General features: G+C 37.9%; 1 protein-coding gene across 2 annotated transcripts in view; it reads left to right on the plus strand.

Moving 5' to 3' along the window:
- ANO4 (anoctamin 4) overlaps positions 1–17,224 on the plus strand; it is a 195,096-nt gene that overhangs the window by 87,055 nt on the left and 90,817 nt on the right. For both annotated transcript variants that reach the window (XM_079305168.1, XM_079305169.1), the window contains 2 exons: positions 10,516–10,626; positions 15,947–16,083. In XM_079305168.1, coding sequence (XP_079161294.1) covers positions 10,516–10,626; positions 15,947–16,083 — 248 coding nt within the window. The remainder of the gene's footprint in view (positions 1–10,515; positions 10,627–15,946; positions 16,084–17,224) is intronic.

Consider the following 17,224-nt stretch of genomic DNA (forward strand, 5'->3'; position numbering starts at 1 on the left):
CATTTTTATTGATGACTGAACTTATTGAGCTTGTAAATAAGAAAAAAGAACTAAGGGGCTTGGCCAACAGAAAAGGTAAGGTGAGGTAAAAGGCATGGTTCTTGAAACTAGCAACCAAAATTAAAGGAAAAAAGGAAACTTGTTTCATAAGCTTAGCCACAAATTAATTAACTTCGAATTATCAAAAATCTAAAACTGAAGCCTTCAACAATGATAATTTACTGGGCAAAATAGATCCTTTTCTCATCACAAAATATGCATATGCTTATTAGCATTCACATTTGATTGTAAATGGTCTTTAGAAGATCTGTGTTAGTCAGATGTGACTTGCTGGTTAAATCACGTTTTCTTTTCTTTGCTGACTGGCAGGATGTGTGGCATGCATCTCTCCCAGATTTGAAGAATAAAAAGCCTGCAAATAATTCTGCCAGGAAGCTCTGTCATGCAAATATTTCTTGGCAGCAAATGCATGCATGGCATAGGGATGGCTGATGTAAATTCATCTGGAAATTTGAATTCACACTAACAGTAATGCTGTTATCTTACTTGTCTAACATTATTAGGGGAACAATCTTTTCCAATATGCCTTCTGCTGGGTGTACATAGAACTTTCTCTCATGTGGAATGAAGTACAGAAAATGCAAACAGATTTCAAAAAAGTTTAGTATTTCCCTCATTAAGCTAATTTTCATATCAAACCCCCCACATGTTTACAAGAATCATTCCTATGCAGAAGGGACATTAATGTCAGAGAAACCAGCCTGCATATTTAACTTTTCCCTTTATCTGTGTGTTCAAAGCAAAGCAAGTTTGAGGGATGGAGCAAAATTCCTCCCATGTTGGTGCTTCAAGTGTGATCTGAAAACACCTCCCTGCTGAACACAGACTGCTCATTCTCCTGGCTCTTGGTACTCTGCAGCTTCTGCAAAGCCCTTAACAAGAAGAACAGTTTGCCTCAATTGCCATGAGGACCTTTTGTCACTGGACTGAGTGGCAGAACACCACATAGTGATTATGCAGTACTTTGAAATTAAGAGCTGAACTAGCTAGCACAAAAAGCACTGGTTTCCAATGCTATCTGTCTTGCTTAATTTAAATGTATTTGATGCAGGCAGAAATTGCATCCCTCTGTATAAATTTGTGCTTCATGTGGCACACACAAATACTGAATCTATCTGGGAGGGACCTATGCATACTCTTAATAAGGAGATTCAAAAATAATATTAATAATTTTAAGTGGTGACTTTGTGGGTATTTTGCTTCTCTGGGAGCTGTATGTTTTTAAACTTAATTATTTTCAAAGATTTTTCTTCCTTCCTTCTTTGATCACTCTCCTGTTCGCTGTTATAAAAAATCTTCCATTCAGCCCTACAATCAATTATACATGGTTACTTTAAAATCAGAACAGTTCACCCTCAGATTTCAGCTCTCCTTGCTGCTGTTAGTTTGAAATATGTGTTTGCCTCACAAAGGCTGAAAAATGCCACTGTCCGTGGATGTTCCAGATGGTTCTACCAGCAAAGAGTTTCCTTTCAAGGGAAAAAGACGGTAAAAGGCTTAGGACTAAACTCACTGGTCCTAGAGCAAGGTTGTAATGTCCTGAGGCCAGTGCAACATAGCTGCCTTGAAACACCTTGACCATTCTATTCTGAAGAAAATAGAAAATATACAAAATTTTGCGAAGTTTCTGAGGAAGTAATGACCCATTTAATCTAAAATGCAACTTATAATTCAAGGAACAGTGAGAGAGACTTTGAATAATAAGTTATTATGTTCCTGTAATGCCTGACTGGAAAAATGGGGCTTTTTCTTAGCTCTATAGTTCTTGCTTAAAGGGGTTTAGTGTTATGTAAGACTCTATTTCTAATGTTAAATATGTTACATATATTCCAAAGAAAGATTCTTGCAAGAAGACTGTCAAAAGATGGAACAAACTAGTTTCTACTTTGGCAGAGATGCTTTTAAAGTCAGAAAAGGGATTTGACTAAAATAGGGCTGCATAGTACTGCTAATTTCTACAAAAGGTTTGTATCATGCCAAAAGATAGCAAGACCTCTTTCCTAACACCAAGCCTGCTGGTTCATTCTGATATATCAAAATTAAACCAGATCTTCCTTTATTATTAAAAAAACAAACAAACAAACAAAAAAAACCAAGCCCAAACAAACAAACAAAACCAAACCAACCAACAAAAAACCCCAAGCTAAAACAAAACAAAACAAACAAGGAGGGAAGGACTTATGCCTTGGATGAGTAGATATGATGCAGGTAAGCACTTCTAGGGTTCAAATGGACCCACTAGAAATTCCAACCAATGTACTGTGGTGCCAAAAACGCTCAGAAGCCCTAAAGAGTTGCACAAAACTCACCACAACTTAGACCAGGTAAAAGGGCAGCAGCAAAGCAAAAAAGTGTCACCATTTCTAATGTGTCCTTTGTTTCTGAGGTCTTCCTTTGGGCCATGCAAATTTGGGTCATACAGACCACTGACTGTTCCTGTGCCATGGATGGATGTCTCAGGAAAGCAAATGTGTCCTCTGAGTGCTGGGATCTTCACAGAGGTACAATATTTGCTGCTCCCATCCTTGGGAGTGCAGTTCTGTACTGTTTTATGCTTTGGAGGTTCAATGGAACACAAAGCATATGACTTTTAGAGGGATTCTTCTTTACTGGTAACATTCAGGGTTGTTAAAATAGAAAAATAGAGATGGCATTACAGTTTGGTACTTCATTTAGACTTTGCTTTAGGAATGCACCAAACACAGAAAAGGAATTCAGGACCCATTCCACTGATGAAAGATTTTAAGGGTCATCAAAATGGTGACCCTTTTTTTCAACTGCACCATTTTTGTTGCCAGAATCACTGAAAATTATGACCTTTGCTATTCCCATACTCTCCTAGTGCTTGTGAGGAAGACTCTCCTTAGTGCCAGTTGCTGAAAATAATCTCTTTTGGGTAGGCATCTTATGTGAACAGCCCAATACTACTTCATGCATTTTAATGTCAAAGTACTCTATTTCTCCTTTGCAGATTTTGGTAATTATAGTAGGTTGCAAGGCTATATAAGAAAGGTCATCTGCATGAGCATAAAGGGCTTGATTCCTGCTGTTTGTAAGATTCTCTCAAAGACAAAAAATTTTGAGAAAGAATATTTTTACAAAATCCTATATTAATATTGGTCCCATTCTTGCACTCCTGTTTGTAACTGAATGATTATATTTATCATTACTTTTCCCTAATTAGGTCTCCACACATCCAGGCTGGAAATTTGAACCAAAAATCTCACTGTGATAGACTAGGGTGGGATTCATCTATCTGTATTTAGTTTCTGTACAGGAAAGCATATTTCATGGGGTCTGCATGGTAGCTCTTGTCAGACACAAAAGTGAGAAAGGCTTGACATGACAGTGGATTTCTGGGCTTTGTGGCCCTAGCCTGGAAAGGGTTTATGATGCTGTAACTAAGGAGCACGCCCTCCAGCTCATGAAAACTGGAAATAAGGTAAGTAAAGAGTGGAGAGAGCAATTTGGTGGTGACCTGTTAGCTCAAAAGTGACAGAGAATATAAAAGGATCAGATTTGGTGGGAAAGGGATGTTGGTAGCTGTGAATGTTTATCATCCAAATTAAACCTTCCACTCCAGAAATCTCTAAGTCTTTCCAAGCTGGAAGAGACAGACTGGGTATGGACTGAATGTACTCGCACTGTTCTTACTCCCTTTGGCTAAGCATTTGGTGTCAGAAACAGGATCCTGCTCTGCATAGACCTCTGTTCTGCTATCCTGTCTGCAGGATAACCTCTTTTCACAATCCTATATTATTCCTTAGCAGGCTTAGGACAGATGAAATTCCCCAAATGGTTTAACTGCTGGTACTCTTTGCCAGAATTAATTACCAGGTTATGTTTAGACTGTGAAGGCAGTGCTATTGTATAGGTGTTGTACAACAGTTGTACAGTGCTGTGAATTTAACTGGTTGTTACATTAAAAGAAACCTGAAAGAGACACCTGGTATCTTCTAAAAGCTGTCTTGATGTCCCATATTATAATGAAGTAAATCTTCAGTGCACTGAAGTTTTCTGTCAGATTGTTCCATGTGCAGCCAGATTTTCTGTTTGTCTCATCAATAAACTACTGACTTGAGAACTGGGAGAGAGTTTTGCAAAAAACTGTTAATTCAGCAAAGGTTTTCCTCTCCTCCCATTTATGAATCACCTCCTAGTATCTCCTGATATTGGTAAAGGGATTTATCAATCACAAGTAGTTAGATTTTTCATACGAGGGAAAATGTTTGAGCACATGTCATAGGGATCCTTGATAGTTGTGGTTTTGTATGTGTGCTCACAGTGTAAGAGGAAAGAGAGGAAGTTAAAATCATTCTTACTATTATTGTTATAGAAATAAGGGTAGTAGGAATTAACTGAATTGTGCTATGTGTTTAGATCTTAGACTTCTTTCAAGATCCTTATTTGCAATATACAGCTGTGGAGAAATGTCTTTGCTTAGCTATACTCTGTGGCTTTGTGCCATTTTCAGACTGTATCTTGTGAATATTCATTGTGACACTTGAAGAAGGGAGCTTTGTTCCCCATAGGAGGGACACTTTGGTGCCCTGTCTCTTTGTATGATCACTGAAGTCCTTTTAGGAGGTGACTCCAAAGGCTTGTTATCCAACTCGATTGCTGAAGAATCTGAACCCGGGCCAAATAGAGCCAAGTGATTGGAAATGTCATGGAATGTGTGACATTCTATGCTTGGGGCTTCTGTGTGAACATTTGGGTTCTATCAGTAATCAGAACACTGAGGCATGCTCTGAGCATAGAAGGGAAATCAAGCAAGAGGCTGTGGGCTTTTGCAGAGCAGTCCAGTAGTTTGCCATGTGGGTTCTGCCCATGTGGGAGGTGTGGATTATCAGCTCTCTGAAGCTGTGATCCTGTTCAAATTCACTACTTAACAGGTGCCTTCCCCTAGATGATCTGAGCACAGTGTTGATGGGTTTGACTGCACTCATGCCCACAGCTCATTCTGGGCAATGATGGAATTGGAAATATGAGAATTGAGGGCATTTTTAAGGTATTGCTTCTAGCCTAGGGCTATCTGTCCATTTTTCCTCTGGCTGTCTCTGGAAAAGGCATTTACAGCATGAAAGAGAAAGAGTAAGTGCTGAACATAGAGCTCCCCACATCTCTACAGATAAATGGCACAAACTGTGTGTTAGATGCAGGCAGGGTTTAATGGAGGGGAGAGTGGTCACCTTATGCCATCAAAATTCCATGGTCTTTGATAAATCAGTAATATTACATGTTCAGAAATCTTCCCTTCACTACTGCTGCTTCTGGGAGGTAAGAAAACAGTTTGTTCTAACATATTTAAATATATGTCATGTCTTGCATATGTCATGTATTGCAATGCAAAGGGAATCTATTTTTTTAAATTTCCTCTCAAAAATAATTCCAGTATTGCTTGCCTTTGACATGACCATGCACATGACTTTGGCAGAGGTGCCTCATTTTAGCCAGAGTGATTTGGGGTTTGAATTTTTTTTCCAAATATTCCTTGGATTTTCTTATTGAAAATGAAGAAGTCCTATATTTTTATATCTATAATTTTCAAAACTAAAAACATATTATTGTGCTCTTGCACTCTGCTTGGATGCTAACAGGCAGACACATTATTTTATTCATAAAAAATGTGAAAACCATTAAGATAAATGATTTTCTGAATACTAGAAGAAGATGCACTTAGTTATACCAAATAGTGATAGACTATACACCTTTGTTTAAAGGTAGTTGATAAACCAAAAATTTTTCAAAACTGTGGATGTTTGTAGCTAGACAGGTCAAACCCTGTGACATATATTGTTCAAGGTAAGTACCTTGTATTGTGAAAAACTGAGACTTTCATGTCACTACACATACAATTGTAGATGTGGCAGACAGCTGGTCTTATTCTGATGTTACACTGCCTTCAATGTAAAAATATGTCAGCAAGTTCTCAGAAACAGAGAATTAAACACAGGAGTTTTCCTGCCCTTAACCCCACTGCCATCTTCAAAAGGAACCCAAGACTGGAAACAAGCATTGAAATTAAAGGAGAAGGGAACCCACCACACACCCCCCACCTCCTCTGTGGATATTTGAAATTGTGTTGAAGCTGTAGGGTAGAGGAAGCTTAGTGCTGCTGGCAAGGAGCAAGGATGGAAGGAAATTTTCTGGGTAACAGTCTATTTCCAGAAAGGAGTCAAGTGCTGGACTAGTGAATCAAAGTTGCAGTTTGCAAACAAAGACTTTTTCTTGTGTGCTGAGAAGAGGAAGCTCAAGGCAGGACACAAGACATGTTTCTGCATCCTGCACTGAGAACATAGTTAGCAATTACCATTTTGCATTGTGAAACTTTGCACTATTGTACACGAGAGATTTAAGGGCAGAAACAAAAAATTAAATACTTTTGATATATTAAAGTCTATCTGATGTAATCACTTAGGTACAATTGATGTGTACAGAATTCATCTTACGCTGTGGGAGAGAAAAAATGCCCAGGCAGAAGGAATGCAACAGTACTGGTACAAAAAGTAACAGGATGCAGGATTTCTGACAGAAAACACTCTCTGACCAATGTAGCAAAGGCAGCTTTCTCTCAAAGACTTGTTATGATACACATCAGCCTTCCACTTAATTAAATAATTATCTATCTCTGAGCTGCTGCTTTTAGGCCAACTTTATCTTGCTAGGAAGACATGTGTATATTAATATGTATTTGCATACATTCTATGACTCATAGAACAGCTTGTGGTTTTTTCTGAAGCAATAATTGAACTAAAATGGTTTTCATCTGCTGCAGTTGCATTTCCAGTGCATGGGGCAGATCCTGGGAAGGCCAGCTATGTTGTGCATTTTGTTTCCACTCCTGTCACAGAAATGAGAAGTGCCAGAACTAAGAACAGTAAAGCTGTGCTGTACACACGCATGCACACCCTGACTAACATTTATAGGAAATGTTTAATGCAATTTCCCCTTGAAACTCTGCTTTTGCCACAGACTACCTGCTGAGAACTCACAAGAAAAAGCCAATAGAAAATGTGTCTGCAGAGTTGATTCTTTATCCCATGTTGACATGGATTTGCCTAGAGTGAAAAAGGCACAATGCACAGCAGCTTTCTGCTTGCTTTAAAGAAGTAGGTCTGCCTGACCTGAAGGAGCAACTGCTCTGTAGAACTTACAGTACTTAGTGTAGCAAAACAAACCTCCTCATGTTAGAATTATGTTTATTCTTATATTTATTCTCATTCTTCTTATTCATTCTCTTCGTGGAAGATGGCAAAATCTCTTTAGCTACTTTGGTACACACCCTTCTCTGATACATTTGGTCATTTTTGTTTTTAGAAGTATGTTAAAATTCTGACTTAGAATAAGGCATCTCATTTAACCTCTAAAAATTAAAGGTCTTTTTAAAATCTCATTTGTTTTTCTAACCTAATTAGTTGGGACCCTTCAAGACAAATAAAGGAAAAAGTATGGTATTTTATGCACAACCTTATGCATCAATGAATAAATCAGAGTGCCATGAGGAATTTTAGAATATTGTTTCAGTTGAACTAGAAAGTCTCAGTAAGCTGAGAAAAATCTCAGACTGATCTTTGAAAAAAAAAAAAAGAAATCTAATATTTACTTCACTTTTGTATGTGTTTATTTCTCATATTTCCATGGAGAGTCTTTACCATCCTCTCAGATAATATTGCTTAGATTTTACTCAGTGGGACATGCCATTGATAAAGTACAGATCAGCAGCTGCTAAAGCAAGAAGGAAATGCTAAAGGCAGGTTAGTGATCCATCAATAGCCACAGTGATATCAGATACTGTCTTTGCATGTAGTACTGCAGATCTCTGGTGAGGTAAAGAAAATAAATCTCTGGAGCATGGCTGAGGTCACTGTGGCTTTTTCCAAAGACCAACTAGTTTAAAACCTCCGTCTGACAACAAGCCAGAAATCATTAATTTGGCCAGTCCACAACCCATCACATAAGTGGTGTTTCTCTCAACTACAAAAATGCAGTAATCCCTCCTGAAAAGTAGATGCTGATGGAGAGGGAGGAGGATAGAAGCCCAAGTGCCCTAATTCAAGCCTTTATTGACATAATTAAGGTCATGGGAGAAGAAAGCATTCCTGCTACCCCTAATTTAAAAGTGTTGTTGGTACATTTTTTCCCTTGTATTGGTGAAGGCAAGTTTGCAATTAGCTATGTTTTATCACAAATGTCTGGTAGAAGATTATTCCTCCAATTTTGGCTGAAATCAGGCTGGATGCTGTTATTCTGATACTTGTGCACTGAGGCCAGATATTAAGGTTACTGTGAATCAGACAAGCATAGAACACTGTCATTTCTGTGGGTTGCTGAAAGCTCTCTATACTGCAAGAGGATCAAATACAGGAGAGAAAATTCAGATACAGGAAAATTGTCCTGCTTCATTATCTGAAAAATACAGTCAAGTTTAGACTGGTCATTTTCTGACCACTTCCTAAGCATTTTGGTTTTTGTTATTTATAGAGGAGCTTTGAAGTCAGCTATGTACATTCTCCAGGAGTGTCATTTTATTAACAGGTCTATGGTTAGATAGTGCATCACATCTCAGCACTTTGGGACCTCCTCAGCTGACTGCCACCTCCTTTCTCCCTGGCCCAATTAGTTCAGATCTGCTGGAAATGTGCAGGGATCCTGCTAGCTTCACCTCTTCTGAGGAACAGTGACTTCAATGTAACAAGGATGGAGGGCTTGGGGGAAGAAAGGGTATTTTATATTTGTCCATATTGTCATTAATTTGCTCTAACTAGGGTTGAAATGCAGAACAAAGACTGTTGGATGTGAGGATGCAAGTATGAAATGATATATGTTGAAAGTGGTATCTGATTATTTAAGAAGAAAGTGAATTACATAATTTGCAAAGCTGCTGTCCATTGATTACTTTTCTACTTCCATCATATTGTTTGTATGTATTTTTCAGCAGCTGGAGTATTTTTTCTTCGGCCTTAGAAATCTCTTCTGGAGCAAATCTTAGCCTCTCATCTCAGAGGCCATCTGCAGATTTCCCTGGGCTGCTATTGTATGAATTATCAGTTGTCTCACTTAAGAAATTCTCTTTGCTCTACATCATTAAATGCTGACTCCTGCTGCTGCTATGACAGATCATGTTGCAGATATCTGTCTCTGATGTTAACAGTGAATCTTTGCTGTGGAACAAAAGAATACGCTGAAGCAAGCACAAGGCAATTTAAATTTATAATATTTTAACACTGAAAAATAATAAAGGATGAAAGTGGTCAAAGTGGACCCATTTTGAGATCTGTATTTCTAGAAAGTGAAGAAGGGCCTTTAAAATACTTTTCAGTAATATTATTTGTTGCTCCCATCAAGACAGTAGTGAGATACTAATTTGGCAAGGAGAAGGGGAAAATACAGTGGGCTAGGCCAGAATTCAAAATAAGAGCAGCTTGCTATAGGCAGACTGTAGATGAAAGAAAAATGCTAAAAATGCTTCTTTCTAAAGCATGAGTGATAGCATCTAGTGAAGCACAGTAATCTAAATGACCTGAAGGTTTGTTCTTCCACCTTGGGCACTCCTTGCAAGGTAGTCAAGAGCATCATGTCTAACAGATGACTTTGTGAAAGGTTTTCCTACTACTCTTTGAAAACCAGAGGTATTCCCAGTAGTCCCCTCTTTCTCTGTCTGTATCCAAATACCCTGTAGCCAGCATCTTGTTCCTGTTTGCCCATTTTCTATATACTCTTGATATACAACAGCCTTTCTCTGCATGGAAAGTGTCTTTTTTCAAAACTCTCTTATTTCTTTGCTCATGCTGAAAGAGCACTGAAATGGGCAAATCTTGTATCTATTTTTGTGTGTAAATAAGTTTAAAACTGTGACCCATCAGAATAGGTTTTTATTTTTCAATGCTTTTAAACAGCAACTATTACATACCAATGTGGATCCATTTTAAATGGAGTCCAGTGCTGGACTTCTTCCTAGACTGTGTCATGCCATCAGGTTGGCATATGAGAATTTACAGTGCTTTCATCTGAAACATGCTGTCCGTGCTCTTCTTGTCCTAATAGTTGTTTCCTGTCTTGCAACTTATTTCATGTGTTTTATTTTAGTCCATTTGTTCCTGTGTCATTTGTAACAACATCTCTTGTTTGTTTTCACGTTTGGGAGTTAGTTTTGTAGATGGTGTGGTGAGGTGATGCTCATGGCATGGCAGCATATGGTCACCTGAAGAGGGAGCTGCCAGTGGCGACTCTGCATCATTGCTGATAGCAGAAAACGTGGTTGTTTCATTCTATTTAGCTTTAAATCAGTCCATATTCTATCTGAAGCTCCTTGGTTTGAAGAAAATTTGGTTCTGCTAAGGAGGAAAAATGGAAATACCTTCATTCAATGTGTATGTTTCCTCACCTGAAGCCCCTTGGCTGGATTTTCTATTGCACTGTCACAAACCCCATCAATCTCTTCAATTTCTTCAGAAGGAAGAGAGGATTTGCAGGTTAACCAGCTGGAAACGCAAATATGGATAAAACCAGACATCCAGAAGACAGATGTGGACTTTTCAGAAATTCTTAATGCAATACAAGAAAGTAAGTTCTTCCTTGGATGCAAAATTGTGTTTATGGTAGAAGATTCAATTGAGATGTATTGAAATTATAACTGAAGGCACACACAAAGTGATGAAATGAATGATAAGTATCTATTATTAAAATCTCTCAGGAAGTGCAATGAATTATTGAAGGCTAGTAAGAAATCTTTTGCTATCAGAGAAGTTATAGTAAGATTTGAATTGCTGTGTGCCAAAGGATTCCAGCAGTATATATTTTCTATGCAGACACAATCAGAAATAGTAAGATTCCTGATAGTTTAATTAATTCTTTGCACTCCTTTTGAAGACTGGATTTGAAGTTCCAGTTGTTCCAAAGTGTTGGGCTGTATTCACTTTATTGAAGCTGGTATTTTCTGGGAGAAGTCATGAGGTTACAACAAGTGAAGGTCTGCATGTCTTAGATGCTGCACAAAATAATCTCTTTTTATATGTAATGGTCTGTGGACTATTCATTGGTTCATCCTTCTTAAATACAACTGCATAATGATCTCAACACTTGTGCTACAAGTAGTGCTACTCTTGTTAGTAACAGGGGAAGACACTATCCCTACCCAAAACTGATGCAATTCTGGAATCCAATAGAATCTGGAATTTCAGTGAGAATTTTTCATGGTGGTTTGAAATTCTTATGCAGGCTGAGAATCAAAATGCAAGGCATGGCTTCCTGGCTTCCTCATTTTCCAGTTAGGTTTCAAACTGGGTGTTTGGTACAGCAACTTTCTAGAGTGAGAAGCAGCAGATTACATTTTAGAGTGATAAAGGATGAATAATAATGTGTAAAAACCCAGACTCTGCCTGATTTTTGCCACGTGAATAAGGAAACACACAGTGGTAGAATAAGGCTGTTTAGTGGTGGTATTTGTTTGGAGGTGGAAGCAAAATTCTCAGGTTATTATGATGATGGGGGTAATAATTTGAAATTGAGTCACCTTATTACTTAAACTATAGGTTTAGGATGAATTCCATGTTTTCTGATTTAAAAAGCTTTTCTCATCAGGAAATCTTAATGTGAGATTTTGTCTTCTCTCTTCTTCACACTAGCACAGTCCAAATATAGGCCTGGAGCAGTCAGGAGAGGCTGAAAAGGCACTGTAGAGCCTTTCAGAGGTGAAGAGAAAAAATGGCTAAAGTGGAAAAATAATTTAATCTTGGAGTGTTTCAAGAATTAACGTTTTGATTTATGGATTATTTACAAGACATTTGAGAAGGATGTAGCTTTTACAGCCTTGGAGAGTGTTTTTCCTTTATCCAGAGCAGACACAGATGCTGTTGGGTAGTTAACCTCTAAGTCCTTTAGCTACATCTCCTTCATCAAAGACTAAAGGAATTCTGTACAAGAGGCTTATTGTGTGTCCAGGGGGATTATTGTCACCTGCAGCCTGTTGCAAACATCATCTAATTGGGATAAACATGTCTAAATATTCTTTCTAGGGTAGTTGCCCTGAACAGTCAGTGTTACTTTTATTCACAGTTGTTAGCATTGAATGATAATTTAAAACAGGCTGATGATGTTTTTAGAAACGAAATAATTTTTATTGCAAAGATAAACTTTGGCATATTGACCACCAGCTAGCATTATCCAAAGTAAGAGTATCCTTGATGGCTTGGTGGGACTTTTGCTAATAAAATGACAGTGAACAGAAACATGATCTCTGAGCATGTTTCCATCTTCTCACACAGTAATATACTCAGGTCCCATTTTTCCATGAAAGTTCTTATTTTTAGGCACTTCAGTTTTAAGCATCCACCTTCAGAAAGTTAAACCAATTATCTTGTTTTTGAGTCCTATCTTGTATCAACATCTTGATCTGAAGTGACTTTTGGACCCACTGAGATTGTATTTGGACTCCTGCTCAGAATTTATCAGCATGCAGATTTCAGAATATGTAGTTCTACTATATATGGGATGAAAATATTTGTATACCCACCTTTATCCCTTTTATTCTTCAAGTGATTCTGAATTACCAAGGAACTTTTATCTTTTCCTGCAAAATAGAACATGAGGGGGAGAAAATAGTTTGCATATTTAAGCTGATATAAAACCAGAGGGAGAATTCTTAGTATCTCCTATAGCAATGCATGTGCTGCTCTGTATTCTGTTGAATTTCACTGCTTAAAAATACATGACTGTACAGTAGCACCAGCCTATCTCTCAAATAACATTTATATATATGATAAAGCCATTATATATCATTCTGTTAAGGACATTTGTGGGTATATGCACATCATAGTCTGAAGGGGAAAAGAAAAATGGAACCCCGATTGTATTTTTAGCAACATTTGGCCATGTAGGTGCTCAGTCCCTTGGAGTGGAAGGCCTGAGCTACCTACAAGAAGCAGGGGAGTTATCTTGGAAGTGGCATCACCATTACTAATGTAAAGCAAATAGGAATAGCTATATAAATCATCTATTTGGTTTTGTAGAACAGTATTTTATTAATTTATTTTTAAGTAAATAATGAGACTTGGGGTAGAAAAATTATCTCAGCAAATGGCAGGGCCCCATATTTTCTGTAGTGACCAACCAACACACCAATTATCTGTGTGTTTCTGATATAAACAATTTTCCACTGCAGGAAATGTGGACAAATCCTGGTAGCTAATTTCACTAACCTGAGAGTTCACTAAGCTGCGAGTTGCTTCCACAACTTCACTGCTGAGATGGAATGCATTGTAAAATGACTCTAAAATAAGATTTTTTTTGTCCTCAGGATAATCCAGTAATTCTGTGTTTCCAGCCTCCAGACACATTCACTTTCTTATGCACCAATTTCGGTATCTCAAAATATCCACTTAAAAAACTATACATTTTACAACCCAAAGCATTACCAGCACTTCAAGAAACAGCAATTCTAGTGTCTCAGAGGCCTCATCTTTTATACCAAAGCACTCATAAAGTCAGAACAAAGATAGCTTAAATTCCCTCGAGTAGAGCAACAGGAAAAACTTTAATTTTTACAGCTTTCATTGACAGTGTCTGCAACAGATATATGTATCTTGAATAATCTTCAGAAAGCTTCACTATTCAGTTATTTTGGGGATGTTTTCCACAGTTGTTTTCAGATTATATTGAGGTTTTAATTGTATACAGATTCATGTGTCACTGTCATGAAGACACTGATGGGTTTTAATTCAGTGAAGTTCAAGTAATTCAAGATGTTTTCTGTTTCAGTTATTCTTTCTGTTGATTATTGAGATCAGTTCTTCTCATATGAACACAAAAAAGTCCTTGAAAAAATGTGTGCAAAATCTGGTCGTGATCTACATCCAAATTATAATCTGATGGGGTGAAATGTTTCTAGTCTTGACTTTTGAAAGTGTTGGGACAGTGAAGAACATGAGATTATCTGTGCTGTGCTGTTGTGGCAGTTCCCCTCTCTTATAATCATCTCTAGTATGATTTCTGTGGATTGAAATGAATGAAGGTAGAAAAATAAATCTGTAATATTACTGCTTTATGTGCTACTAGTTGGAGTCTCTTTGTTGCCTTTTAAGCCTCCTAAAGCCTCTGTGGTTTCCCCTAGGACAAGTTGGAGGCTCCTCAGTGACACTGAGGAGCTGCAGGCTCTCATCACATATAACTAAACAACACCAGAAACTCAGAATCTCTCTTACCAACTGTGCTGCCTAGGTTGCATTAGCCTAGTATTTACAGTGGATTAATTTGGACATAAGGACTTGTTGTTTATGAAGCTTTTAGCTGTTTTTCAAGCAAAACTCTTGTAATTAAAAATACAGTGTATTTCATTAAGCTTGTCTCTATTTTATGCATGAAAATGAAGATGTAGGATTCTTGATTATTTTGACAGGGTTTTCTTTTTTATTACCTACAGATGTAATAATAGATTTTAGATGCTGTAAAAGACATGCAAAAAAAAAAAAAGGAGGAATTTTTTTCCATGATTGACAGGGAAAGAGTAGCATATTTGAATTGCCACATATGTCTGTTTTAAGGATGAATATTATGGATGACTCTCCTGATTGTGAGCATGAAAAATAGGCCAGCTGCAGAGACTGGGGAGTTGGTATTATGGGCAGTTTTTTTCAAGGATTCTGAAACTGGGCTGTGACCCCTGAAGAAGGGAAAGGTGAAAAGCAGGTCACAAAATGCTCATGATCACTGGGAACAGTTAGTAGCTGTTGATTTCTGGCAGCAATCCAGTCTCTCCACAGTGAGGGAATGGATTTTTACACCTGCAGCCAATAGATTGAAATGGAACTTAAGCTGCTGCCAGCACTTAAAGGGTTTTGGCTGTTGTATAGGTTCTCACTAACAGGAATTACAATTGCCTGTCACTAAATTAGGGGAGCTGAGGACAAGCAAAAGCAACAAGAGTTTGTTGCACAAAAGAAGAATTATTCCAAAAGTCAGTCAAGCTTGCAATAAATGTGAATGGGGATAAGGGGTTGGGACAAATTTCTGTCAAGATTATTAGATATTTGCTCCCAGTGTAGTCAGTGGAAGAGGCTCAGTAGCTGGGACCTTTGGGGGTCCCTTCTAACAGTTAAAACTCTATTTTCATAATTTTGGATTTTGCCCATGAAGTATGAGACTGGGGACCTGAAGTCCCTCCACAGCTGAAGCATGCTCCTCAGCTAAAGCATTTTTCCCCTGGCACACATCTCTTCACCATGTTTTTCACCAGACCTGTAGTGCATGGAGTGCAGAGTGAACCTGCCTGACATTAATATCTATACTTTTTATCAGGGTTGGTTTACCACAGCTTAAATCTATAGATGTAAGGGCTGCTTCATGCAAGACTGAGTGCTGTGTGGTATTTGGATCTGAAAGTGTCAGATTTATGTGCATCAAAACATGCCAAGCTGGGCAAAGAGAATTACCTGCCCATGTTTGTTTACTCAATGCCTTTCAAGAAACAGTATTTATTTAAGGCCTCCTGCCTCTGTCTGTCCCACAGGTCTGTGCAGCTTCAAACATCATGCTTTGTATAGTAGGTTAAAATTCTGACTCCTTATAATGAGAAACTTTCAGAGACAATACTAATCCAGAAGCTAGTCACTTAATCCATTTGCCCCAAAAGAAGCTGAGAGGATAGCTAATATCTGTTTTATTGTGACAGCAAATTGTTATTTTTCATCAGAGGGGTGTTGTGGTATCCTAAATTTTTATTTAGGCTCATTGATGAAGAAAGCATTCCAACAATGCTCATCAGATTTTGAAATTAATGTAGTAGATACTTCTACCAAAACAAAAAAGTGAAATTATTGATGGGTTATACTTGCTGTCTTTGTTTGGTTCAGTGGTGATTTGAATATGTATTTTTATTTTTGTTTCTTAGTAGCTAAGGATGTCAACATTTTTTTTGATGAGTTAGAAGGTGTGAACAGCCCTTCCAAAGATGATGATTCCCTGCTTCACCATGGTAACTTGACCAGTACTTCTGATGATGCCAGCAGGCTGGAAGTTGTGGGAGAGGTAAGGACACACAGAATTATTAATACAATATTTATTCATGCCTATTTTAAAGATGTAATAAATGTAATTTGATTTAAAATCTCATTTTCTACCATCAAATTGTGTCTAATCTTTCCCATGAGAACTGGTTTTCCATTCTAAGATTACCATGCTGAAATATAAAATATCTCAAATTCAAAAGTTTTGATTTCATGCACCCTCAGTGAAACACCTATACAAATCTAAGGCTTCAGTGCTTCTGAAAATGCTGGAAAAGTTTTCCCTATATTCATCCTTTAAGGGGAAATAGTGTGGGGGGGATTTATCTATGACTCCCATGGGAAGCATTAGGTGTCAGTTAAGAGACACATTGCCAAAGAAGAACAATTCTGCATAATGGTGATTCAGAGAACAGATCAGGGAGAGAACTTTCAGCACGTAGTCCCTTTTAAAAAAATCAGTCTTAAAGCTGACAAAGTGCAAAGACTCCTCTCCTTGCCTCCACCTCAGGAATGGGGCTACATTTAGACTTGCTGGACTGGTCTGATGTTACCTGCAAGCTGTGCCTGAGGAATTTTTGGCAGAGAGCTGCCTGGAACAAATCAGAACTGGCAGGGACCATGCTAGTAATTAAAAAGAGTGGAAAACCACAGGACATTGCTGAGGGCCCTGCCCTGACCCTCTTTTGTTTACTAGTTTGGAGAGAGTTTAGAAGAGGCAATTAGAGATTATCTTTGTCAGGAGCTAGAGGATTTTGTGGTGCAAGTTCTTTTGTGCAACACTGCTGAGGAGAGAGTCAGAGATTTTCTTTGTTCTAGAAATTCAGCCCATAGAGAGCTGAGCTCCTCGAATGTTTAGACAGATAATTAAAGCAACAAAATTCAGGGCACCCTGAATATGTTTGACCTTGCTTACAATTTAATCTTCTTTAATCATAACTCTTCCCTAGCTTCCCATACAACATACAAAGGACTCTCTTTGCCTGCTTGCACTTTAATAGCTTAATTGACATGATATTCTCGTGTTGCATTTTGGGACCATGTACCATATGGTATTTAGCGGAAAGGAACAGGTGAAAGGCACATTATTTTTGTAAGTTAAAGAGGAAAAATTAGCATAAAATTATCAGAAGGACATGCTGCTGTTAATGCAGTAATATTGA

Source organism: Erithacus rubecula (assembly GCF_903797595.1).
Source record: "Erithacus rubecula genome assembly, chromosome: 4".
NCBI lineage: Eukaryota > Metazoa > Chordata > Aves > Passeriformes > Muscicapidae > Erithacus > Erithacus rubecula.